The sequence below is a fragment of the Ixodes scapularis genome, unplaced genomic scaffold, assembly GCF_016920785.2.
Source record: "Ixodes scapularis isolate PalLabHiFi unplaced genomic scaffold, ASM1692078v2 PGA_scaffold1__304_contigs__length_218370807, whole genome shotgun sequence".
Taxonomy (NCBI): domain Eukaryota; kingdom Metazoa; phylum Arthropoda; class Arachnida; order Ixodida; family Ixodidae; genus Ixodes; species Ixodes scapularis.
The window spans coordinates 52,446,588-52,474,373 of record NW_024609846.1 but is presented as its reverse complement, the minus strand read 5'-3'; the positions used below and the strand labels follow the sequence as shown (position 1 = coordinate 52,474,373).

Sequence of the window (27,786 nt, the reverse complement as noted above, 5' to 3'; positions counted from 1 at the left end):
CAGTGGAGAGCGACCTTTAGCGGAACAGGCGGCTGCCACGTTCACCCCCACTGCTGGGACACCTCCAGGATCGCGACTGGCGACAGCGTGACACTCGTATGACGTCATCAGCCAAAAATGAAAGCGCCATTTTTTTTTTTTTTTTGGAAGCGGTAAACACATTAGTTGGAGGGAAACGTGTTTTAGGCACCATACTAGCGGTGGCGCATCTTTCGTGGTTGCGTCCTGTGGACGCTACAGCGCTCCCTGGCCAAGAGAAACGGGCCTATAGCCTTGTCAGCTAAGACAGTCAGTCAAATGCAATGGAGGTGCGATAGCACTAACACGCAGTTCCTACCTACCCTACTACACAGTCCTCGTGGCTTCGCAGCAAAGGAAGAGGAGGAAGGGAGTGCTGGTGCATCTATTACCACCCCGCGCGGCGCAGCGCCCTTGACTGGGCGCGCTATGACGTCGAACCGACAGCTGCGCTCTATAACTAACACACTCTCTCATCGCTCTTGATACGGTTCAACCAACACTAACACGAACAAACATGGTCCGTGTAGGGTTCCCACATAAAGTTGACGCCAAGTATAGAAGGCTACAAGTACGAGAGGGTAGATTTCGTAGTAAGCCGAAACGCGTTCAAAGCCGAAGAGCTTGCGCTTCTAGCCCGGCAGCTGGTGTTTGGGTTAAGGTCGCTAAACCTCCAAAAGGCGACCCGAATGAGTTTGAAACGTCGTTGAGCTCCTCTGTACTCCGCAGATTGAACCTTGTGTAATTAATTTTATTTCAGGATAGACACACACACCCTCGCACCGTGCGATTCTCTCACAACTGAAGCTTTTGTTGCTTTCGATGCTCAAGCTCCAAAATAATGCACGTCAAGCCATTTTTTATTTTTTCGTGGTGTTACATACGATTATTCATCCTTGAGATTCGTGGACCGAGGGGATTGTCAGAACGGGACAAAGGACGAGTCGTTGTGTAGAGTCCTCACGATTTCGTCTGTTACGACAGCAGATTGTGAGCAGGGCTTGGCGCAGATTCATTCCCACATTCGACAGACTCACCAGAACTCTCGATTGTTCTTCCGTGGCACGACCTGGCGAGTATCGACGGTTTGTCATTAGAAGAAACGAGCAAGCGCGGTAAATTGATTTGGGCCTGATTTGGGTCATGTAGTCGGAACAATGGCCTGGTTGCGACCAAAAAACTCTCCAAGACTGTCAGTGGGCTCCATACTGCGATTGTGTAACAACCTATGGTATACGTTTTGTTATCTGCTTAGTTTAAATAAACTGTGAAGTGATATTCGGTTTGAGTCTTTATTAATCGAATAGCGTGCTGTGTAACTATGTCCCAGGGACCACTTTCTGTGGCAGTGAGGCCTCGGTTATGCGGAAACTGTCGTGCACCTTAAGGCGCTGACCAAAGCTGAACATGCGCACTCTTCAGTTCTGCAAATCCACAGAACGTTGCCCTCGTGCATACCTCGGTGGAAACAAAAACGCAACTAAGAACGTAAGAAAAAACAAAAAAGAATATATATATATATATGTATATGTATGTTATTATTAATTTCTTTTTTTAGTTGAATAATGCACGCAGGTTGATCGCGATCACACTTCACCAGTCGGCATGTGCTCGGGAATATTCCTCTTCTTTGAATGGTGGCCGGTTGCTTCATTAACAATTGACAAGTTAAAATACCTGACAGTGTTCGTGTAGATTAGACGTAACAAATCCCATTCATCGGCGGAGAGTTTGGTTCGCGTTCGTGGCTAATCATTGCTGTGTGCCGAGGTCCTCGAGCCGTTATGAATGGTGTGTCTTAGTCGACTGGAGCACTGCGATCAAAGCATGCTCTGAAGCGCGCCAACAGCCATTACGGGCAGGGGAAAACAATATGTTAAAACTTCTCAATGATTGGAGCACAGAAAGAGCTTTCAATACTGCGGGCGGAGGCGTGTGTCCGTGACGGACAATGATGGACATAGACTGCACAATCTTCATAAACAGCCACGACTGGCACAATTATACAACGCTGATTTTTAATCTTTCCTACAACCAAAAGCAGGACCAGCAACCAAAACACGGGGCCAGTTTCATCAGAAACGACCATAACCAGGAAATGATCACACTCGTAAGATGCCCCTCTTCCAAGAGCACCTTCTTGAAAGGCTAGGGTAAACACTGCGCGGATCTTCTTCACGCGCACGTGCGCCCACCGACAACTTTTCTTTTTCCAAAAATATCCCCGCCCGCATACCCGCTTTACGTTTTTGGCGTACGGTCTGTTTTGGGTAACGCAGCTTTTTGCAACCCCTTCCCTAACCGCTCGCTAATTGATCGTCCTCCACGAGTACTGCACCGGGACCGCGAGAGAGGGCGCGTTTACGTTACGGCCGGATAATAACTTCATTAACGAAGAGTTCGCTTTCGACGACCTCGCGGATAACTTTGCGCATCTTTCGCCGGACGAGCCACCCCATCGCCGCGCTCTCCCGCCGAAGACATGGTTTTTCCAGCCTCCTGTTTCTCGCGCCGAGTATCTCTCACCGTAATTAAATTTAACGACCTCTGGAAGCAAACAAAACCCACCGCGTAACATAACAACAACCATCATCATTGGTGGGGAAGGGCTGTAGCGCTTTTCTTCTCATCTTCTCCTGCCATCCTCCCCCACCCTAATTCCTCGTCGTACCTCGCGCAAGCGCTCCGAGGTGGCGCCACCGTGGCCAGCGCCGCGTCCTCCGCCTTCAAAGCGGAGCGGGGTTCCGAAAGGCAGAGGGAGGATGCGCAGCGCGTGACGTCACTTTGACGTCACGCCTGAGCCGGGCCCCTCGGGCCAATGGGCGCGCCTCGTGCCGGCTTCGCGGTGGAGCCTCCCGTGGCGCCCCCTGCGCGGCTGCGGCGCCTCGGCGGAGTTCCCGTGCGAGCCAAAAGCGTCGTGGAACTGTCAGTCGAGGCCTGCGGCGAGGGTCCCGGACCCTGTGTACGAGAGCGGCCGCTTCCAGCCAGCAGCGTCCGACACCCTGCTCGCCACTAGGACCCAGCGGAGTGTACCCGCACCCCAGTCCCCGTGTGCCGCCGCAGTGGCTCCCTTCGGCTCCGTGTTCGTCGATCCTCGTCGGCTGCCCGTGTGCTCGTGGTAGTGTGTAGCGGCAAGCAGCAGACCGGCGCGCGCGCGTTGCTCGTTCCCTCAGTTTCGCACGGCACGGGAGCTCCCAATCGGTCCTGCCGTCGCGCGCCAGTGCGGTTGTGTCACGACCATGATCATGGAAACCGACAGCCAGCAGAGTAACTCGGCCAGCCCCAACGAAGCGGCCCACGACCCCGGGTGTGTTTTTCTTCCGCATCCCGACGGAGGCTGGGAGAGCGCGGCGGGAAGGGCGCAGACCGCGAGCCGCCGGCGGCCCAGCTGACGCCCCTCCTCTTGTTGTCTTGCAGGAAAATGTTCATCGGGGGCCTGAGCTGGCAGACCGCGCCCGGTGAGTCTTCCTCTCTACCTATACTTCGTCGGGGAGCGCGCGGAGATGCACGCTAGGCCTTGCTGCGTTCTCCCGTGGGCCCTGGAACCCCGGTAAAAAAGTTGGGTTGCGACCCCGAGTTCAAACTCTGGGCGCACGCCGTGCGCTCCCCTCCCCACGTTTTCCCGGTGGGCAGTAGTTCTTTCGTCGGCGAGGGGGGCAGGGCGAGCGGCAGCACTTGCCTCTCTCGCTGCTTGCCGCCGGTCGGCGAACATGCGGACTTGTCCGTCTCCGTGCTTACACACCCGGCCACGGAAACTGATTCACCTATCCCGCGCAAGGGTTCACGCAGTTCACGCGAGAGTTGGTACACGCGCCATCACGTGCCAGAGATGTAACATTCACAATAACTCCAGTAATCGCTCTCTGTCGTACCACAAATAAGCTCAAAGGGTATGTTTACCACTTGGGCGCGAAGTTCACGCAGTGCCGAAAGCCAGGATCAAGGTATGAGAGGTTTGCGGAGTGAAGAGTCAGGCTTCCTTATCTAAATAGCTTCCTGTTTAAGACCTATGTTTTTCGTGTAATGTGCATGAGCCCGCACATGCCCAAACCGGAGTTGTACGCCGCTCATCTTCGAAATAGACGTCGTCGACAAAAGGACCTAAGACCGAGCGCCTCGATAACGAATTGAGTAGTTCCTCGCGCGAGCGTACTCATCGCTTAGAGAATTGGTCCGCGCGAGGATCTACACGAGTTGAAGTGCTCTTGGCGGGGGCACCGCTTCGTGTTTCTAGGAGCCCGCTCCGTTCGAAGCAGCGCCCGAGCTCCGAATGGATCGAACGCCAGTGGACTTTCTAGCTCTTGGCCTTTCTTCGCGAGTTCTTTTTCAAAGCCCCCGCTCCGAGGATCGGCGCCGTTCGTTATTCCTGTCTTTGCTTTTCTCTTTTTTTTCCCCCTCGCTGTATCTTATTTTCGCTCTGGTTCTCTTCAGCGGTCTATTTTTGTTTTCTCTTCCTTTCGTATAAGCCCTCCCCCCCATGAATGATTCTGAGTCGGTGGTCTTGACGTCTATGCGCTTGTCTGTGTATCGCTTGCCATTCTCGATAACTTACTTAGCTGCAATGCGAGACGCGTTTTTATCCGCCGTCGAGGACCGGCGAAAAAGAGAGGCGAATCGTAGGCAGGCCGTCGCTGCAGCGAAGCCCAACCACTCCTCTTTTGAACGCTTACGTCGACGAATGCCGCCCGAAGCGAAGTTGTAACCCTTCCTCTCGGGCAAATACACAAAAAAAGCAACAAAGGAGAAGAAGAAGACGTTCGAGGGAATTGGACTTGGAAGGTATTTGGGAGCCATTCCGCAATCCGTGCATTCGACAGCGCACTCGCACGCCCATCTGTCTTAAAGGTTTTGCATTGTCCTCCGATCACTAGATTCCCTACACGCCTATTTTATTTCTTTATTTTCACCGCGTCTTCTAGAAGACGCCGTGCCTCTTTAAGATAAACTCTTCGTAGATTCGCGTTTTTTTTTTCCTTATTGTGAAAAAAAAAAAAAAAAAGCCAACGCTATAAAATGGCGCATGAGCTTCGGTGGCGGGATAAGCCACGTTCTGAGAACTCTGTAGCGTCTACTTTCCCGGAAAACACTCGGGGGAGCCAATCGCGGCATTCTGCGGAGGGAGGCTTGGCCAATTGGCGAGGCGGAAGATCACCGAGCACTCCGCAGGTTGCAGCGATTGGCGCTCTAAAGTGCGTTGCGGGAAAGTGGACGCTCCAGATTGGTCCGAGTGCACCACGCAGCTGAAATATCCCTCTTCCTCTTTACCCTGTTTAAGGTTAAGTCCGACTGCAGCCGATCAAACTACGATCCGATCCAATCCGAGACCGGCAAGCAGCGCTAGAAATGCGTCGTAATGGCGCTTGTCGTCTTTGTGCGTTTTGCCACCGCCGACAAAAACAATCACGCTCACAAAAAAAAAAAAAAAAAAACATTTACGCACGATTGTCGGGAGTTTACTGTTCGAACACTCTCAGAAATAGGGGGTGTTGTACCTACACCCTCTTGTCCCACATACATAACACCCCAAAAACTACAACAACAACGCGTTCAAGAGTGTGCAGTAAAAAAACACTCGAGGACTCGTTGGCCGTGCTGCAAAACCTCAGTGTTCTTCTTTGTTTTTTTGTGTTTTCTTTTTGTTCTACGGAACTCTATACGTCCATTAGCTATTTAGTAAGCTCTATGCAACAGCTATCAAGCCACTCGTAAAACGTTGGTATCATCTGTTCGACGTTAGTGGACTAAAACGTCGAAACGTAGTTCTGAGCTGGCACACATGGGACGAGGGGTGGGGTGCAAGTACTACGGCCCCTATATCTCAGAGTGCATGGCACAGGTTTAGCCGGGAATCGTGAACGCACAAATAATACGGCGAACGACGTGCATGACGACCCACTTTTGACGCTGTTTGACACCATTAGATCATAGCGCTGGTTGCGGTCGGACACGGAGTGAAACGTAGTATAAATATGTACACTCTAAAAAAAAACGTGAGTCTGCTTTCCCGCACAACACTCGGAGAGCCAATCACCGCAACTTACAAGGGCAGCTCAGCGAATGAAAATGCCGAAACATATGTTTAGACCAAAAGACGCAGTCTGAGTTGTGACATTAAGCAATGCAAGCGTGACGTTTTGCATTGCTTAGTGTCACAACTCAGACTGCGTTTTTCGGTATAAACCTATGTTTCGGCAATGTCATTCGCTGAGCTGGTTCCGTACATTGCGGTGATTGGCTCTCCGAGTGTTGAGCGTGAAAGTAGACGCACAAACTATTTTACGAGAGAGACTCGACGCAGGAGCTCATGACGGCGCAGGAGCTCCATGGCGCAACAGGCTAACTTTCTCCCTGCCAGCTAAAAAAAAAAAAAAAAAAAGAAAGTTCCTCTCGGTTTTTAAGAGGACGGCATTCGATACATAACTCTCTTTTGTTTACGGCAGCCACGGCGTTTCCGGCCCACAAAAGCCCTCTCATTGCCGAAACCCTGTAAGCGTTCCCCGATAGATCTTATACCTCGGCAAATTAGTCGAGGGGGGTTCTTTCATTGTGCCGATTGGTCCGGCGAGGGAGGGCCGACTCCGGTCGAGGAATTAGCATAATTATGCGACCGCCACTCGAGTTTCGTTTTGCGCCCAATGTAATGGACGGTAACGACGCTCCATTGTGCGCGCACTCTCGCCGAAGTGGACCGGTCTGTGTGCGTCGGACAGTCGGTGCGCTCCAAGGACCGGATCGATTGGGGCGAAAAAGGCCACGTGCGTGCGTGCACACCCGGGTCTGTGTGCGTATGTGTGTGTGTGTTGACACAGCGGAGTCGCTTACCTCGCGGCCATTCTGGACTGTAATAGAATCGTCTTGGGAAGGCAATGGGGGTAAAGTGGAGAGCAGCTTAGGCGCAGTCACTTTACACTTGGGTTCCATTTCGTTGAGTCGTGACAGCGACGTAAGAAACGGTTGCTGGCAAAGCTACCTTAGCAATGAAAGACAAGAAAAAAGTAAGCCAGACTAGATTTGAGATGTTTAGCTGCAGGTGATAAGTATATATCTACTCCGGTACGATTGGTAACCCTGGGTCTTTAGCGGGCACTACGTAGACGCATTATTGTTGGTTCACGCTGTAGAAGAAAAATGTAGCCATTGTAGTACGACTGCTAACGTGCAGTTTTGACGTACACCATACGCAGTGGTGATTACACGACTGCACGCTCCAGTACGACGCTCGTCCAGATCAGAATGGTACCGGGATGAGCAATCGGACCCATGAAACCACGAACAAGCGGCTGCTAAGCAAGTCACACAAACGCATTTCGTCAAAGCCGATTCGCGTGCGTACGCCCATTGTGCCCTTTTCTGCGGAGCTCGAGTGTCAGTCACTCTCAAACCCCACGCCTCTCACTACATTCCATAGCGCTAGCATTTCGAAAAGGTTTCGTCGAAGAACATTACCCACTACTTTTGATTGATCACGCGGCGCCATTGAAAAGGGTTTGGCCTTCGGAACGCATGGCATGAAGATCGCAACACCTGCGCCGCCTTTTCGGAACGTCGGCACGACTTTCCGGAAGGATTATATTTCAGTCAGATACATTTGAAATCCGACATCTTTTGTTTATCCCCAATTTGCGGCAAATTCGTCCGGACTGTACGATGTACGAGAAATACTTTAATTCGTCAATCGTAGTGCACCAACCAAAGTGTTCTGGTGCAATAATGGAGTCAAGATCCAAGCAGAAAGTGTTCACAAGCCTTAGGGAAAAATATGGTGAATTTCTCTCGAAGCGACGAAGTGCGAATATTTTGAGACTTCCTTTTGTCGAAAGAGATTACGAGGAGCTTCTGGGTTCATGTTTCACGGCACCGTGGAAATCAGAAAACCATCCCGTCCACCAGCCAAGGTGGGGATTAGTCATGCGTAGCCCTTGGCGTCTTTTTCGCCCTTTCACGGCTTATTTGTTTATTTTTTCTATATTTATGCGAGCTTTGGAAGCCATAGAAACGGGAAGAAAGCTCTCATGCCGTAGCAACATGGTTAAAATCAGCGAAAACAGGTAGGAAACTAGAAGAATACGATGGACAGGACAGACGCTGAACTCACAACTCAGTCTTTGATCCGGCTACCAACTTACTGACTCGCCCAGCTCACGACCCTTCTACTGCATTAGCAGTCAGGTAGATTGACAGCGACGGAATAATGGCGACGTCAAAGCCCAGTGCTCCAAGTTCGCCGAAGCACGCTTCACCGCACATCTTTGCTGTATGGTGGGGAAGGCAAAGACTGCGGAATAGGACGGTGCCCTAGTTGTTCATATGCGGTCTCGCGCTGCAGGAGTATTCGTGTTTTACATTTGCGTTTTGTATCGTCGACCACAGCACATATAATGCACACTGACACACCACTGTAGTACCGCACGCCCCCAACATTCTTACAGTTAATTCTAAACTCCCGAGGGATTTTGTTCTTTCACCTTTTAATTTACGAAGGTTAATCCGCGAATCCATCGTATTCTGTGTGTAGCCTGTAACTGAGAAAACGTGCCATGAAAGGGTTTACAGAAAGATGACGACCTAGCGAGAGTTATGCGAATGGGAGAAAATAGAAAAAAAAAAACGCATTATAATCTTTTCTGGGAAGTGTTAACTGCCTGATTGTCCAAGTACTTAAGCGTGCCCACGTTCCACACAGGTCGCTTTCCAATCAAAACCACGCTGTCATTCACGCCGAATGTTCCCCAGTCACTGACGGCTTAAGAAATACAGTGTGTGGCCAGTCTTAAGCATCCTATTATCGCTGCATTCGCCGCTAAGAGCGCCGAAGAACCGATCAGAAAACAAGAAGCGCGAACATAGTGTGGAGCTCCTTTTCGTCCACTCCATTGACTGCATCTATCTTTGTCCTGTTTTGGGGCAGCCTTATTCACAAATACAGACAGTGTAAAAGTTGCACCCAGACAGTGTTATGAAGGCTGTGCCGTCCCATCCCTCCGATCGAAGAACGGCATCCTTCTCCGACGTCTCAATGAGTCAGTCGTCTCGTTCCGCTTCCTACGAGCACGAGCGGCGTCGTCCCCAAGTTTCGTGCCGCAATAGTTCCCCCCTCGAAGGAGATAATTCGCGCGCTTTTATTCGCGGTCGCGGTGACTGTTGCGAACGGAACGAGTGGGAGGCGACCGGACAGCCTGGCTTTCAGAAAAGGGAACGCCGACAACGATGGCGCGTTATTATGCCCGGGCCCCTCTATAGAATGTTGCACCACCACCACCGCCGCCATTCGCTGGAGGGCAAGGACAGTCGCAAAAGAAGGCACGTCGCTTGCTTCTTTGTTGTTGTTGTTCTTCTTTCTTTCTGGTTCGTATTCTTAGCGGCGTCGTTGCTGTTTTCTTTTGTTCGGGCAGAACAATCAGTTCCCTCCCGGCGGCGGCCTCGCTCGCATTTTGTGTGCCGGGGACGTTGTCGTTTAGCCCGGGCGTCCGATTGTCGCCGGAATTAAATTAAGAGACAGTCGCTCCCCACGGAGCGACGGCGAGGAAGCGAGGCATTCTCGCCGGTAATCAGTTGCAGACACGTTTATCGAGGAGAGACGCTCCACTGTCGCTTTTGTCCTTGTCCCTTCTCGGTGGCTGGGACGTGTATTCCTTCCCCTCTTCGAGTGGAGGGAGTGTCGATGGTGGACAAGTCCAGCCCAAATGTCCGAGCCCCCAGTCAGCGGGGACATCTGCGTGCGCTAACCGGGGCTGGCAGCTCCGCGCCTGGGGCCTCTGGGGCGAGCACTAATGCTTCGGACCTCGCGCTACGCATTTCCCGACTGTCAGTCAGTCGACACACACGCTGTTTCCAACACCACCGCGTTTTCATTTAGTTTTATGGCTGGTATTGAAACGGGGCGGGTGGAAGCACGCGGTTTACAAGGTTTCAGTTTTTATCTTTTTTTTTTTTTCTATATTGCCAGGTAATTGGTGTGGTCTTCTAAATTTGGTTGTAGCTAGGGGTGGTCAACGTTTTGGGTGTATGTCCGTCGCGGGTTCGTGCGCGCGCGCACGCTGGAGTACGACGAAGGCGGTTTTACTTTAAATCCGTTAACAGACACGAAAGTGAAACGGGGAAGGGCGGAAATAGCGAATTTGTCCGATGTTCATTGCGCCTGCTCACGTGAAACAAGTGTACATTATACAGAGGCTTGGCTCCCTACCGTAGGTCACACGCGTCCGCAAGTCAGTCGCTCATTTCGTCACAAAAAAGAAAAAAAAGGTAGTTTAACTTTGTGTGTGTGTTTCCAGTAAGGCTCGTACAGCGGTTGCCACCGGTCTTACGTTTCGCTTGTACCGTGGACTAGCCGATGAGAAAGTCCCAGAGGACGGCGCTTGATTGATCGGCGAGTTGATTTTATTTGATGAGGTAATGACGGATGGCTTAGCGGAGGCTGAACTCTATTTCGCTTGCCGGCAGGTTGCGACACTGCGCTACACTTAGTTTCATCGTATAGCAATATGCCGCAGCGGGTGCTACGATACATCCCATTCAATCCAATGACGTGGAAGTGTCACGTGACATTCGGGAGGGGCGCAGCGACGTGCCTATAATCACGTGACACGTTCGCAGCGCTGGACCGGCTGCGTTGTTGCGTATACGCCCGCTTCGGTCCATCGTATGCATCCGAAGGAACGATTGTCGCCTTTTATTGCGTGTTCTTTAAACGGCAGATAGGGGGGGGGGGGGGGGGGAGGAAGGGGAGGGTGCGTATTAAATAAGTTTTTAGAAAGAAACAAAAATAGAATGGTCATTTTATGAGCTCAATAAAACTAGCTTATGCTTTTTTTTTTTTTTTTGCGCTGAAATATAATTATGTTTCGACGCGAAACTGGTTCCCCGCATCTCCGACTCGATTCACCACTTCCGGCCCAATTCTCAGTGGGCTTTCTTGTATAGACTCTTTCTGAGTCCCACAGATTCTTCTTCTCGCTTCGCTCGAAGTTCTACTTCGTTCTTTTATATATTCTTAATTTCTTTTACGGCCCATGCAGTGGCGCCGTTACGTCGCTCTTCCGCCCGACGAAGCGCGCGTCTTCGCCAGGATACATACTGCGTCCTTCCCGAATTCGCGGCTTCGATCATCAGTCAGGTATCTCTCGGGCTGCCCTTATCGAGCCGTGTACCGAGTGCGACTCGAGAGGAGATTGACGCGAGAGAAAGTGACGGAGATAGCGGACGTCAAAAAGTGCCCCCGTGCGCCTTTATCGTTGGCGACATCCCGAAAGGCGGCGATAAAGGAAACCGAAATGGCCTCTCCGGAGAGCGAGGTCACGACGTCGCCGCAGCCGCACCGCCGTCGAGATTTCGCGCTCAGGTATAGAACCCGCGTCCCCGCGAGGAACTCCGTCTCGGCGGTCGCTGTGCGTCGCGGTATTAGGTCGCAGTCACGCTTGCCTTATACGTCGGACAAAGGTTACGGCGTTCGACATGACGACATAATCATTCGCGCTCAAGCACGCTCGGTTCGTAGTTCATACCAATGTGTGATTCCAACTTGTCTGCAAACGGTTTTTTTTTTTTTTTTTTTTTTTTTACGACGTATTAACAGTGGGCCCGCGGCTTACGAAATGGAAGGAGCTGCTTTTGTTTTCCCGTGCACTAACGGCGTCGAGAAAGTCACTCTCACTGGAAGAGTACGGATCTGTAATCACTGGGAGGGCTACACGAAGCGCAGGGTGTGGCGAGCCTCTAGGATTTTATTATTCCTCCTGAGCCATTCAGATTACGGAATTAGACAATATAAGTACTCTGAAGAACGGATTGCGAAGCAAACTACGTGAGCACTAAAAAACACTCCCTGCGTTTTTTGTTGTTTGTTTTTCGTTTTTAGAGACGATTGAGGTGGCGCACATTAGCGGCGTTTACGTTGCGCGGTTGAAGCACGGCCTCCGAAGTTTTCCCTTTGTACGAACGGCCTGCTAAGCACCGCGTTGAATTGAGGCCAAGTGAGAGAGGCTCGATGCTATTACGTTAGAAGCCTGCTTTAAAATGTGCTTAAAATATTATAAATGGAAGGATTGGAACGTGAGGCGACATTACGATAGCTAGCGTTGCCTCGCTCCGAGATTAATGGCCGGACTAGGACCTTCCGTCCTAGGTTATTTTGCTCTTGTCCAACGATATCTTCGACACTGATGTTTGAGGTTTACTTTTTTGCACCGACTACAACGTACAGGATATTGAAGGCTCCTGGAAGAAGCTGTCACGAGGACAGCTTGGCAAAGCCACAGTAGAGAGCCTCGACACCGTAGGCCGGTCTTACTCGCTTCGTACTCGAAAGGTATTCTCGAGAGGTTAAAGACACGCGGTTTAACGGTGGTGTTTTCCGAATACAGATCACGTGCGTGTAATGTACACATCGCCCTGTATGATTCCTATTCCATGATCCCCTTATATAGGGAAGCTATCTCCAGACCGCGTTCGGAGGGTAGCCAACTGAAATGCCTGCCGCGTGCAAACATGGACGCAGAAGAAAGCCCGGTGGATGAAAACGGTCGGTCCGACCGCGGCCCAGCGCTTTCTCTCGCACCGGCGGATAAAACCCGGAAAATCCGCCGCGCTCGGCAGCGCCGGTGAGCGTCGGCATCTTGACGGATTGTTTTCGTGCAATCGGCTTTGCGGAAACGGTTCCATCGCGGGTTGACTGCGTGCGGGGGAGGCGGAGCGCGCCAGCCGAGCCGCCCGCAAAGTCAGGGTCGGCGATACGCAATAAAACCGAGAAAGCGAAAGAAAAAAAAAAAAGCAAACCGGCAAATACGGGTGCCGACGTCGAGCTGCGCGTCGTGCGCGCTGCACGGATGAGCGTGGAGAGAGGGTAAGGGAAAGAGCAGCCAAGGCCAAGTACCTAATAGGGATGTCGGCTGCCGCCTCTCTTCAGCCGACCGTTGCCGCATCGCTGTGCGGGTCCTGCTGGCCGGGCGGCGGCAAGCCGCGTCGTAGCCCCCTCCGCTATTTCGCTCGCCCCGCAAATGTGCGACACGAGATGGTGCGGAAAATGGGTGTGCTGTAACGCGCGATGACGAGGAGGTAGCCAAGTGTGTGCTGTCAGTAGTGGTGCAAAACTATCGATAGTACTATCGATAGTATCGATAGTCGCCAGAAATCTGACTATCGATAGTGAAAAAAACTAACGATAGTACTATCGATAGTCGACTATCGAAAAACTATCGATAGTACTATCGATAGTCGACTATCGAAAAACTATCGAAAAACTATCGATAGTCGACTATCGGAAAACTATCGATAGTACTATCGATAGTCGACTATCGAAAAACTATCGATAGTACTATCGATAGTACTATCGATAGTCGACTATCGATAGTTCTGAGACACTATCGATAGTTTTGGGAAAACTATCGATAGTATCGATAGTCAATTTATCGATAGTTTTGCATCACTAGCTGTCAGTCGTTGAGACGAAGGGGAAACAAAAGCACGAGGTGGGCGAAGAGCAGACGACTTTGCACGCAGTATTGCATTCAGTCGGAAAATATTTTTTTAATCGTGTGAAAGTTTTTATGGGCACAGCTTAAGAGTCCAAAGGGAGACTTGAACGCATATAGAATTATATATATATATATATATATATATATATGTGTGTGTGTGTGTGTGTGTGTGTGTGCGTGTGTGTGTGTGTGCGTATCTGTCACATTTTACGTGCGTTCAAATTAAGTTTGCCTTTGTCCCTTGGAGCTATGGTTTCCCTACAATATGCGAAATGTTTCACGATTCGGCCTGGCAGGTTCCAGGACCGCAGGCGCTCGCGTGACTGGGGCATAATGATTAGCGGGCTTCAGAGAGCGCATACAGCGGCAAAGGTCGCAAACACAGTTACGCAGTACATTGTATCCAGTGTTTTCGGTGCTGTTCCGGCGGATAGTCCCAATCAGTCAGAGCACTGCCAGTTTTGTTCCATCCGGGTTTTGGAACGGCAGTGCCTTTTGGGCATCGGAAAATCGGGATGCTCGTTGCACTTGCTCGGCCTGTAGTCGTTGGTCGCAGCGGCGCTGAACGCCGATGCAAAGCAGCGACACGAGTCCTAGAGTGTGACCGAACTTAGCTATGTCATAGAGCGTACATGTGGCTGCAATGAATGAACCTTAGCTATCTTGTCGTTTCTGGGAAGATATTCCTCGATATGAAGCGTCACTCTCTTTTGGCGTTTGGTCTAACCCCACGTAATGCCTGAAGAAACGAGAATGTTTATAAGTAGTTCTAAAAGTACCGGGTGCTAACTGACTGGCAGAAAACGGTAATCATTTTCATTTTAAATTATTTGTCTTTTCCTAGTAATACGATGTCAAAAATGAAATGTCTCAGCCTGGTCGAGACCAACCAGAAGCCACGTTATCATAATCATACCCATTTCCCTGTAGACTCACAGCGGTCATCTCCCTGCAAAGCATTGTTGAATGGCCGTAGTCTGCTATTATTGTATGACTTTATGGTTCTACAATCCTACAGGACTTAAGTAACATCGTTTCGTACATTATATGCATCATCGTATTAAGTTAGGATACACTTGCACCGAAACGTGCAGGTTCCGTGCTTTCTCACGAAAAGTACCTTGAGCTTCGATACCTGGCAACGACGACTGCCCATTCAGCTCTTGCTGAAGTGAAACGCCACGCTACTCAGTTCCAATGTAACGCCATCAGCGAATGTACGAGGCTTAAGTCGACTGTTTGCCCCGGGAGACGTTGCCGCGGTATATACCAAAACGAAAGGATAGAAAAGGATGTTTTACCGATTTGCTCGCAGCCCTGTCTACGCGCAGTCAGCCCACGCATCAACGTGCTCGACGGGAAACACACGGCGACGTTACCGGCGCTCAAAACGCTAAAACTTTGCTAGAAAAAGAAAAAAAGAAAGAAAAAAGCTCCTGAGCGTTTTGGGCAAACAAGCGAGGAAGTTCCCGTATCGATCGACCGAGAGACGCGCTGATTGCTTCCGCATCCGTGTGCAAGACACACGTGCGTGTATTATAATTTATACGCCTTTCGCTGCCCCCCTTTTCTCGCCATTGTTGGCCGCCTATGTGCGCGCGTGCTCTGTGTGTATTTCTAATGACAAGGAGGGGCCGATGCCTCGTTCGATCCGTAAATATTTGGTGGCGTGACAGCCATCGGGGCATTTACGTCGGTGCTCGCTGTTTACGGAACTTTAGCGCCCCCTCGTTGTCGTTGTTTCTTTTTTTCTTTACGCTATAGTTATTTATGTTTTTTCTTCTTTTCTTTTTTTTTTTTTGCCCTCGTCGAGCACTCTGAAGTAGAAGGGTGAAAATCGCGTCGCAGTTTTTAGATCTGTGTTTTGATTGCAATCTCGGTGCGGCAGTTTGATATTGACGCCTAAGCACCTTGTGTTTTCGGCTTTTATTTATAGGTTTGTTGTGATGAGGAAAATAGAAGCAAGCAATGTTTATTATTATTATTATTGTTTTTGTTTTTTTTTGGAAATGAACGAGTGTAGAAAATTGTCAAGTGGCCTCGTTCGTGCGCTTATGCGTAGGGGATTTTAATGCAAATGTAGAGATACATTTTAATTTTGTCCTTCGTCCCTTTAGTAAAAGAACACCGATGACAAACAATTTCCAATGTTTTGCAATCAAAATGCTTTACATTTTCGAGAAGAATCGGGAAGGATCAGACAAGAGATGTTATGTGAAAACCATCTGCCTGCTTGCATCGGTTTCTTCTGATAGCCGTGGGGTACAAGATTTTAAATAGCTAAAGTACGTATCAAAGACCACATAAAGGAAACACCGAGTTTTTACAGTAGGGCCAAGAAAACCCGGATTATTTTTTTGGTGTTCAGTAAAACGTACATTAGCTATTTTAATAAGTTGTACCACACGACTATCAAGCCCCTCGTAAAATTTCGGGCCGTCTGCTCGACTGTAGGGCGCTGTATGTCGAATTGAAGTTTGGGGGTGTATTATATGGGACAAAGGGTGTAAGAATACACCTTTTGACACCCTTTTTTCTTGAGAGTGATATAGATCCAAAACATGTGATGTGCTTAGATACAAAGAGCGAATGAAACGTCATGCTTATCGTCCCTTCGCGCCATATAAAACTGTGTATTAATATAGACAAAAAAAATAAAAAATCAGCGCGGGGTAAATGTTAAGATCACCGCTCTTTTCTTTTTTCTTGTTTGCAGCGCCGCCTTAGTGCTGAGTTAGCACCGATGCCACACTGAATGGGCGCTCTACCGCTCATGTATACGTGAAATGAGTGTGTGAACAGGCCTCGAAAGACCTGTCACATAGTGCGTGCGTATTTATCGGTGTATCGCCGGTGTGCTCTCAGCGGGGATTATCCAGGTGCACAGGGGCACAAAAGGACAATGCTGCCCATACCGGAATGGCCTTCCCATACCGAAATGTAGGTATGTTGCGGACACCGCGTAACTTGTACGAGGAATAAACAATGCAAATAAAACGCTTAAATTTTATATTGCATGTTTTTTTTTTTTGTTTTTTTAGTATTGCATTGTACTTTTGAGCGGGTCCTAACTCTCTCGGCGGATCCGAGAGGAGTCCGTCAGTTCCTCCCCGTCGTCAACTCCGAACTCGCAATTCCACTTTCCGTTAACAGCGACAGAGGTTAAGACTCCCCGGGGACGGCAGCGCGTACATATACCTCTCGAACGAACGAACCCCTCCCTGTAGTATATGGCGCAACAAGACGGGCGACGTACGGCGTGGCGCGGGCCCTCCAAGTGGAGGAGCTCCCGTGCGAGAGACCGCGGTGTAGGACGCGGGGGACCCCGTGCCCCGGCAGCGGGCCCTAACCTCCCCGCGGGGCTCCGAGTGGCGCGGCCAGGCTGCCGTATCGACCGGCGGCCGCGCACGAGATGGCATGCATCGATCGTTCTCCGTGACCGGGGGTCGGCCTTCGATGTGGGTCCCCCGAGGTGCCGAACGGACGCCAGACTCCCCCGGTCCCCCCCACCCGCTCCTGGCGGGAACCGAACACACTCGCGGCACGGGTCAGCGCTCCTCCGGTTGTCGCCTAGACCGTGTCTCTCTTCTCCCTATGTAACTGGCCGCTGGAAGTGGAGGGAGCGAGCGAGCGACGAGGGTTCGACTTGGCTCCCTCGGGCGATCTGTAACGAGTTTGAGGCAGACGTGTGTTTAGGAGGAAGGGGGTCGGTGTTCTAGTGTACCGTAGTCCGCGCCCTATGCATGATCCCGACTTGGGAAATTTCGCGGGACAAATGTCGATAGCGAATCTGCCCGCAGAAACAAATTTCGGTTAGAAAAAAAAAAAAAGGGGGGGGGGGCGGTTTCTTACTACGTAGGTTTTAACCAGTTGCGTACTAAGCACGCGGTGCACGGCCCACACCTCGTTGCCATGCCAGGATAAAGGTGCATTTTACACAGTGTTCGTGCGCTGCTCAAAGTTGTTATCGCAAGATTTGGTTGCCGTAGGTAGGAGCGGCGCTATTGGCGTTTGAAACAAGTAGATATTGATAAAATAACATGTAGCTATATTAAATGTAAACATTTCGGCGGAACTCCGCCTGGTTAGGTAAGTAATAAGAAAAAGTACAACGTAGACTCTAACCGATTTCTTCAATGTGCCCGACGTTTCGAAGCTATATTAAGGTACATCTACGTATATCTTAATTCACCGCATAAAAGAAAAATTTGTAGTGCTCCGCAAAAGTCGGGCTTTTTTTTTATTACGTTTTTTCAGGTGTTTACGAGTTTATAGTCGGTTCAGCCTTAAGCTGAAACTAAAACGTCCGCCTTAAGCGCGAGCTCGCTGTCTTCCGCAGTGGTTTGGTTGCGCGTGCCTGCGCGTTCACACTTGTGTTAGTTCAGCAGAAAGCTCGCGCTGAAGGCGGAGCTTCTAGTTTCACCTTAAGGGTGAACGAAGTATAGTCTGCTAGTAAAAACCTCTCATGCACAACACACCTTGACAAATGACTGCTTTATTACCTGACGCAGGAGCTCGCATCATACAGAAATCTTCATTCACATTAAATGTCCTTCACAAAATCCATCACGTCCCGTCATAATAAATGGTCTAGAAAAAACAATCCTCGCATATCCGCATCGCATAAAATCTCAACGTTTAAACATACGTAGTCCGTGGAATATAATCCTAAAAACACGATGCGTGTTTGGGCTTGCTTTGACATCATACCAGGGGCCATTGTGGCGGCCTCCCGGCTGAGATCGCAGATTCTGCCGCATGCGTTTTGCACCACCGAATTCTTTTTTTTTCCCAGCAAGAACAGGTGGAAATGACCACCAGCACGGTACCATCACGTCACGTGCAAGTCATGCTTGGCAAATGTCGTGGCTCACCTCACATTCCCAGATTTAGTAACCGGTTTCTAAATATATAAAGTGAACTTGAATGAAAGAATGCATGATACGCCTTTTTTGGGGGACACAGCGCTAACACGACATTGGCAGCTGTACGTTTATTACTTGTGCGGTGTAGCTACGAGCATCAAGTATTACAATTCATGTTATTGCTTGGGACAAGCACACTCCACTGCATAAGTAGTTTTGATGATAGCCTTTCCATTAAGACAACATAAAAGGTCGAGGAGAAAGAAAGATAATGGATATATTTAGAGAATTAGGCAGTCTTATAAACGGCACCGATTACTCTATTCGCAACTCCAGCCCGCCGCTCGCCCTCTGACGGACGAACGGAGAACCAGAGGAGTGGGGACAGCAGCGGCGACGGCGGCGCGCGGAGACGGTGGCAGGGCCTGTCGGCCTTGGTGCCTTGGTGCTGCTATTACCGCATGGTTCGGGTCGGCGTGCTCGTGCGTGAACTAGTTTAACGAAAAACGTGAGCGCGTTAAAATAGGAACTTTTGGGTTCCGCCTCGCAACAGCTTTGCACGAAGGGACCGGGATGTCTAATTTAATTAGGGGCTTTTCGTATATCGCATACGCTGCGTATATCTAGTCTTGTGTTTGCCAGCGCAATCTGGGCTCATCGCAACGGCAAACGCTCCCGCTAGTAATAGCGAGTTTTAGTAGACCGTGTTTCCCGCTCCGCTAACCCCCTCCGCTACCCGGAGCTCTACAGCCAAGGCCATCGGCGCGCAGGCGCAGTGGCGGTTTCTTCGTAGCGGAGGGCTAGCGGAGCGGGAAACACGATCTACTAAAACTCCCTAATGTAGAGCTCTAGCGTACGGTTTACAAAAAAGTTTATTCTTTGCTCTCAGTAGAAGAAAACTGGTCGCGCAACGGTGCGTCGAACAATAGACACCGGGAATGGTTTAGCGATTTAAGGCCGTTCCAAGGAACATGGGATTTTGCTTTAAGCACTTTCAAAGGACAGAATACGCGTACTTGCTTTCAGGTAATAACAAAAAATAAAGAAATGCTCGAAGCATTTTAAGCGTTTCTGTGTGAGCCAGCCGTTCGCGTCGAGAGCTTAGAACGGGCAGTTTGGGTGAGGCGGGTCGCAACGTGGCATATAACAAGGTACACAAATGTGCGTACGGTATATTGAAATATTTATTTTTGATAGAGCAATAAATAAAAACCCTGAACACGCCGATGGTGTTCGTAGGCAGTTTTAGCATAGCGTTATCGCGGCAGCGCTCATTGCGCGCGCTGAAAATTGTGCTTCAAAGGCGCAGCGCAAGCTTCCGGTTGTAATGTTGCACCGTACGGTAGCGTGCGGTCACGCTATGCTAAAACTTCCTATCAATAGGTGGATTTCGTAGACCGCTCTGCTATCTCAGCTATACTCACCGGAACGAATACGCCACAACTGCGCATGCGCGGCGCTAGTCTTGCCTGCAGTGTCCCCGGTGTCGTAGCGGGTTGCAGAGAACATTTCGGGAGAGCGGAAACGATCTACGAAAACTCCCTAATAACCATAGCACAGTTTGATCACGTGTTTCATTACGCTAAAGCCGAGCCTGTGACCCGTAGACATCAATACTGTGAGCACTGCTCCTCCGGAGCTTGACGGTCACCGTGAATGCTCGTCTCACTTTCTAGAGCACTATAATAGCCGGGCCAAGCGCAAACACCGCGATATGTTCATCACCCTCAAAAATATTTTTCCACGACGTGGCCGGTGCCGAAAACGCGCACGCCCTCCAGAAAGCTTCGTAAGTTGAGGTTTACCCAACTTTTAAATATCAACGTGCTCATTTTCTTAACGCGCATCAACATCTCCGTCACCTGTAATATGCTCTTGCCGTGACTGCTTCAGATTTGTGGACAAATAAATTGTTTTTAGCGCACTGACCGGCGTCAGCGAGCAGGCGCACCAAAAATCCTGGAGAATCTACCCCATCACTTCTGCCATTTTGGAACTACCGCCCTGTCATCTATAGGGCGTTGGAGTTGCGAGTAGCAAAATAAACATTGGAAAAGATACCAGAAAATACATAACATTAATTAAAAAATAATTCCTGTGTGCAAAAAAAAAAGAAAAGAAAGATGTGTATGACAGATTTAGGCAAAAGCAAGGAAAGAGAAGCGCGTAGAAACAAGCATCTGTTTTAATTGCAGTACTATAACATTTCCGGCGCCAATCCGTCGAAACACCCCCACAGTTCTTGCTGTCAGACTGGCACGCAGGTATACATATTTGCTGAATGTTCAGCGCATGTTTAACCCAGCTAGGACTCGTTCCTGTTTACTGTTTCGCACTCTATTCGGGTGCATTTGTGTTGCACAGCTCAAAAGCCATTGTTGTCGTGAAGTAATTCTGTATAAGAGGGTCAGGATGAATAGCAGAAACTGTTGATTGCAGTCTCAGAGGCACAATCACCATTAATGTTGATGATTGTTGCAAATGGCTTGCACAATCCGTGGCTCTTTTATTGGTTATCTCATGTCAGTGAAGCACTTCAAAATTATCTGACGCATATCACCCGTGTAATAACCTTACGCCAGTGCTCGTGCGTACGTTTAAGTAAGGGAGAGAACACAAACAGCTTAAGTAGAGAGAAGGACGCAATGATAACTTCTGCTAAACTAATCATGGACGAGCTCTTTTAAAAAAGAGGGAATGAAGAAAGAGTATCGGACGATATACACTTGTTGTAATAACAAAACAAAAATATCGGTACAAATTTACTTGACACATGCATATCATGGTCCACAACATCTTTATCACGACCTAACACGCGCTAGCGACACACTTCCATGGTATACAATTCCTGTAACCAAACTGGACGTCCGCGGTAGGCATGAAACCGAAACCTCTAGGAGTTAATAAAAGACCGAGGTATGGCGTCTTTTGTGTCGTGACTCATTTAAATGAACATTGCAACTGATGTCCCGGCACTGGCATCTAATCTATATGTTGAGCATAACTCCCGTAAACGGACGCAGTGTTTCATACGATGTTTACTATTCCATCAGTCAATCTTCTCTTTTCTATATGTTAAAACTGATCGGTGTGTTGTGTCTCACTTGACAGCTCTGGCTACATACCAATGGGAACAACAAAGATATGAAAAAGAATATTTTTAACAACATTTCTTTTATATACTGTTACAAATGATGAATCATTATATATGGTTACAACAGCGAAAAACGTGGGTAAACCTTAACGCAAGATTAGTTCGCGATTACTTCAGGTAAATAAGTGTCGAAAACGTAATGGAGAAGCAAAGAGGGCACTCCCCAGACTTGTCCAAAATCTCGCAAACCTCGCATGAGGATCATGTCTGGCGTACTGAGCGACGTTGGTGAATGAACTCCAATTTGCTTTCTTTTTTTCTTCTCCTAGCAACATTTTGTTGGCGTGCGGTTGCGTTCATACAGAACTGTCTGTTGTATGGCTACGGAGAGCGTAGCACCACTTTGTCTCACCCAGGTCATTATGCGAACTTCATTTTTGCTCCACGTTCGTGTTGCTTTATCCCGTTTTTCCTCCATTCGCGCGACCTTGTCGAGTCGTTGACCAACCCCTCCCCGCCTCCCCCTCCCCCTTTATCTTTCTTTCTTGTTCTCCGCATGATTTGGCTCTTACTCGTTTTAACGGGACTTAATCATCCGAAGGGTTTCGCGTACCCCGCGTTTCAGCAATTAATGAGCGAGCGAAAGCGCGGACAAAGTAGCCCCCAGAGGAGAGGCAAGAAAGAGGAGGGGGAAAAGCCATAAAGCATATAATATTAAAGAAACGGCGGATGGATCCCGACACGGAAACATCATAGAGAGAAAGAGAGATAAAAAAAAAACTGGCGGGCCGTTGCCACTGCTGCCTGTGACTGCGCAGTCAGTAAGTGCGCGATCGTGATGTGTGCGGTGTGTGTGTCTCTGTCCCTCCTCCTCCACCCCTCGGCGAGCGAGCCAGATTATAAACGAGTCGTGCTCCATCGATCCGATTTCTCGGAGGAGACTTTGCAGCGTTTTCCACGAGCCTTCTTAATTCGTTTCCTCGATCTCTCTTCCCGTTTTCTACCTTTTTCTTTTTTTTTTCGTCTCCCTTTTTATGTTTCTTCTTTCCCGGTTTCGTTATGTCGTTTTCTTTTCTTCCTCTATCCCTTTACCACCATTTCCGGGAAGGCTCGTTCTCTCTCTCTCTCTTTCTTTCCATGCTTCATCTCTCCCTTTTTCCCTTTCGGTCTTTCCCCTCTCTCTCTCTCTCTCTCTCAACTCCGTCGTTTCCCGGGTTTGTTTTACTCTGAGCACTTGCGCTTTGATGTGTGTGACTGTGTGCGCCGTGTGTCTGTTTGCATTCCCCGTCGCACTACCGCCGGCGAGCGCGCTATCTTGGCGGCGGAGTCGGCATTTCGTCTCGGACCCCGTGGCTTTTTAATCTTTGGCCGCGTCCGTTTTGTACGCGATGATTTATAGCGATCTTCCTCTGCCTTCCTACTTCTCTGTTTCTTGTTTTTTTCCATCAGAAGTTGTTTTTTTTTTTTTTAGCTTCCTTTTTTTTTTGGGGGGGGGGGGGGGGGGGGGCTCCTTTTTTTATGTTTGCTTTCTGATCTTGAAGATTCTTAGCGGGAGACGTTTTTGTTGCAGCGTCGAAAGGAGGAAGGAAGGGAAGGGGGACCTCGCAATTGGTAGTTGACCGCTGAAATGTTTGTGACGCCTGGAGCTTGCGTCGGAGCTCTCTCGAAATCGTGACTTCTTTCTTCCCTGGAAGGACATTTTAGTTTCTGCTCTCCCGTCACGTTGGATTAGTCTTCGTTGGGTGTTAGAAGGGGATGCTATAATCCCGATTAATTGATGAGATGCCTAATAGATCGGTTGGCGAGGAAGCACGTCTGTTCTATCGTCGAGTCAAAGTCGGCCTGCTACTTGTCCACGGTGTGTTTTTACTTTTTTCAGTTTTGCGTCTGTCCTCCTGGTACTCTGAAACGCGCAGTCATAAAACGGCAATCTATTCATTATATGTTTCGTAAGCGTTTCTGTCTGTCGCTATTTTAGTCCAAACTGCATGTAACCTCTTTTTTTTTTACCCCTCATATTGACTACTTCGTTAAGTATGGACGCTTGACCTGTTGCTCATCCTCGCCACTTTAAGCTTGTGAGAGAACAATGTTTACGATAGATAAATAATTCTCAAAGTATGAAAAAAACTTGAGCAAAAATGAGTAACCCCAACATCAGAGGAGGTCATTCAGAAGATGTTATGTGGTAAAGATTGTTGCAGGATTGATTATATGTAGTGGAATGCTAATTTTACTTCTTAAGCATTTCCACCATCCGCATAACTACAATAATTCAGGCCCGTATTTATGCGAGTTGAGACCAATACGACAGTACCTATTTGGAGCCCTATCTTGAGAACGAACTCAATGCTGTTGGTTTCTAACAGTCGTTCTTATAATAGGCTGGCAAAGGCTGGAATGTGTAACGAAGTTACAACCAGCGTTAATTTGACAATAATTGTTTGGCTGTTCGCAGCAGAGGCATAATAAACCGCCGTAGGTCTCCCTTCCCCTCAGTCAATTTATATATATATTTTAAAAAAATTGAAGGTTAAAGTTTGAGTTAGGTACTAGAGAACCGCTCTCCAAATCAGCACTGACAAGGAAGAGGTGCTACTTCCGCGGAACGTAGGTCGAGTGGGCCATACGTGGAAAGATATGGACAATCCGATAATGCGAGCGACCCGATTGTGTACGTACGCGTTTCACGTGACATGCGGAGGCGGCTCGGATGAGTGGTTGCGCGGCGTCGCGTTGCGTTCGAAGAATAGAGGAAGGAAAAATACCTCGCCGGCCGCCGCTGTGTTTGTTTTCTTTGGGCTCTGGTTTTCTTTCCGTCTCGTCTGAGTTCCATTGTGGCCCGTTGCTTCCATTCATCCAGAGTCGGCCGTGTTGTGACGCGTACACTCGTAAAATTCGCGAGACATCTTTTGTGACGTCGAACACCGGAAGTCTTTCACTTCCCGCGTAGCGCCTCTTGTTCCTTTTTTTTTTCTTTTTTGCGTGGAGCGCATTTTTTTTTTTATGTTTTTGTGTTTGTGTAGGGCATTCCGTTCATCTTTCTGATTACCGTTTGCCGAGGCTTGTGCCACCGAAAATACAGCTTTCGTGGCACTAATCTAGAAATATGGACTTCTTTTTCTTATGTGTGAGCGGTTTGCTCTATGCTAAGACCTAAAAAACGTGCAGAGTGATGAAACAACTTGTGACGCAACCACTTTTTTGTATCTCTACAACATTCCGTCTCGTCGTTCGACGTTCAGGCCGGTAATAGTACTGTAGTAACTATATTTCTCGTCTGCATCGGGAAAAACCAGTGTAGTCATACCTCAAAGTCGAACGACCTCTTGCAGTATCAACGTTAAGAGTCCGATTTACTTTTTGGCTCTCCTCGTTAGGGTAGCTTTCTAATCAAATTCCTTTTTTTTTTTTTACGTCGATGTTACGATTTAGACCTATAGATCTCCTTCCTTACCTCCCTCCCCATCAAGAAAAGTTTCTTCAGAATTGCCCCAAACTAAATAACTCCAGTGTGTCCACACACGCGCGCACACGCTCGAGAGTCTGTGTTTTTGTGCACACACACGTGGCCTTTTTCGTCTCATCGATTCGCCCCTGGATCTCCCCGATTGCGGCAGCAGGCTCTGAGGCACCGTGCCGGCCTACGGGTCTTCAGTTGGCGAGTTCAAATCCCTGCCGAGGGGGGTCCACTGTCTGACAGAGGCTTATTTCCACGACACCGCACTACCTAGATTTCGAGTGCGTGTCACTGGATTCTCCAGCTACATTAATCATCGGTCCCTCGCTAGGGAATGTCAGATTCCTTCCTAGCTTTTGCGAATAAGCATCAACATTTTAGTTTCTTTTTTCTTTATTATATGTAGGTAGGTAGAGCTCTGAAGAAGTGCGAAAAAACCGACGGTAGGTTGCTTGGCGTTTTCGTGGGTCTGTGAGTTAGTTTCATACAGCGCTGTTCCCTTTTCACGTGTAAAGCATATTGACCATGGGATGTTATTTAGGCATCTGTATACCTACCCGAGGCACAGGCGTTCTTGATAGTACTTAGTGTTCAAATACATCCGTTTAATTAACGCCTGCTGTGGTGCTGTAGAAATGCCCACAAACATCATACAACGAAGGACGGATGGATCGGCGAATACGACGACACAACTCTTCCAGTCGGGCGGTGACTGGCGCGGCCTATGGCCACCGACAGTTTAAGAAACGCAGGACGTGTTGAGCCGGGGTCACACTGCTGTGTAACGCCCGGGCCCCACCAGAGCGACAAACAGAGATCACCGACACCGGCGAGCCTCAGACACACGCGGCATGCACGCAAAGGTACATCCTTTTGCAGGCTTGCAGTCGACAGGTTCGAACGCGAGTCACCACGAGATCCGTGCTTCGAACGCCGCTGCATGGCAACGAGTCGGAGGAGAAACTTGGGCACGCGGCATTCGAACCGCGGATGCGATATCCGCGGTTCGAATGGTGAAAGATGTCTTGGAGACTGTCTTTTGCATGTTTTTTTTCGCAGTGTGACCATTTACTTTTTTTTTTTTATTTCTTATAGCGCGCGGTGCCTTCGCGTGTATAATAAGTTCTTGAGGGGTCCGCCCGGAAACAGCCGAGATTCTTGGTTACAAATGGCGTCATTTGGCGGCGGTGGCATACTTTTACGATGCCGGAAGTGTCTATAGCGCGTTTTTCACCCGTTCCGTCGATACAGAAACGGTCGGGGTTTGGGTTTACGCCGCGCTTCCCCGGGGCCCGATGATGCGGCGCGTTTGTTTTAGCGCTGGCCGAGGTCTGCACGCTGCGTTCGTTTGTTGACGTTAAGCCGCCCGGCGTTTCGTCGAAGACTGCTCGCGGGGTTCGAAAAAAAAAAATAAGAAAAAGAAAAGGAGAGAAAGAAAGATAAAAAAGAAACGTGAAAGCCAGCGGCCCTTCAAACAGGGCTTGATGTGGGCGTCGACGTTAGCCGGGAAGTGTATAAAATGCGCGGTTTTGTTCCGGGGCAGTATCCCATAGAACGGGCCGCCTCTTCACTACGGCTAAGCGCGCGGGTAAGAATCGCTTTATCACCCCCCCCCCTTTCCCCTCTCCCCAATCCTTTTTCATTTTGTTATTTTTTATCTTCCCTTCTTTTCAACGGAGCAGTTCGTGGAAATAGATAATGGCTTCGCAGGCTCTTTCTCCTTCCCATGTTGAAAAACCCTGGCTAGCAGTTTTACTGCCGTGGCTATGTTTCTCGTGTGTGAACGAGCGTCGTCATACCTTAAAGGGTGACCGACTTCACGATGTCTGGACATCTACAGTCATATTGGATTTTTGTTGTCGAGACCGTCGTCGTTTGTCTTATGTTGGCATAGTTGGAGGATTAGAACTATGGACGTACGCGGCGCGATTTAATTACCGCAAACACGAGCGATCTTTTTTTTTTTCTTTTAAATTGAAAGGTTGTCATCAGAAATTCCAATGCGGTGAAAAGGGCTAATTTCAAGACATAAACTATAAGCGGTAAAGCTTGGTTTTCCTCGATAGTTTACGTGGGTAAGATTCCAAAATAACGCCGAGGGCCGTGTTCGTACCATCTGTGTCGTACAAGCGTACGTAAGCGTCACTTTCACATGAACTGATATAAGCACGATTCGTAACTTTGTCACGTGAGCAAAGGCAGCAATTCTCTCTGCTTTATGCATTCTTCAGACGCCAGTTTACATAACTGTCCCATAAATTCTCCCAAAAGGGCGCTAGATTGCTCAACTCTAAACGTCAAAACATAAGAACGGAAAAAGAAAAATTCAAAAGAAAAAGTTATATGGTGGGGGTGCGTTTAAGCTACGGATGATTTGAGTGCCCGCAATATGAGTCAACTCCACATTTTGTTTTTCCGGTCATTATTACGTAACGCATGGTCTTGCGACAGGACGGTAAGGTGCGCGTACCAGGTTGTGTCTTTTTTTTTTGTTCATCTTTTTAGGTAATATAGGAGGAAAACGAGACAAAGCGGTCTCGAGGTGGGTAAACGTCACCTAAACAAGGCTTTGACTAAAGTTAAGGGTTCACAAATCAGCATTGAGCAAGTTTCTTCTAAGACGCCGGCTCGCATTAAGAGTTTCTTCTCTTCCGGGAAGCGCGGTGATCTGGGAGCTAAAAGATATAAACGAAGAAGGGAATCGCTGGCTGTTTATGGAACTTGTGTCGCAAGTTTCAGCGTCAACTCCGCTTCACGATTTCGTGGATATTGGGACTAAAGTGCCGACGCATTGAACTGGTTTATGACTATAAAAATATTTATAAAAAAAAAAAAAAAACAGCGCAAAAGAAGAAAAAAATACGGCAGCGTTTGTTG

At 48.9% G+C, this 27,786-nt stretch overlaps 1 protein-coding gene across 14 annotated transcripts in view; it reads left to right on the top strand.

Annotated features, from left to right (window-relative positions):
* Positions 1–2,860: 2,860 nt before the first annotated feature.
* LOC8038614 (RNA-binding protein Musashi homolog Rbp6) overlaps positions 2,861–27,786 on the top strand; it is a 632,232-nt gene continuing 607,306 nt past the window's right edge. For 4 of the 14 annotated variants that reach the window (XM_042290740.1, XM_042290736.1, XM_042290730.1 and 1 more), the window contains exons 1-2: positions 2,927–3,325; positions 3,436–3,476. In XM_042290740.1, coding sequence (XP_042146674.1) covers positions 3,258–3,325; positions 3,436–3,476 — 109 coding nt within the window. In that variant the 5' untranslated portion in view covers positions 2,927–3,257. Of the gene's footprint in view, positions 3,326–3,435; positions 3,477–27,786 lie in introns of all 14 variants that reach the window. The other 10 variants (XM_042290738.1, XM_042290737.1, XM_042290735.1 and 7 more) reach the window with 6 other exon arrangements.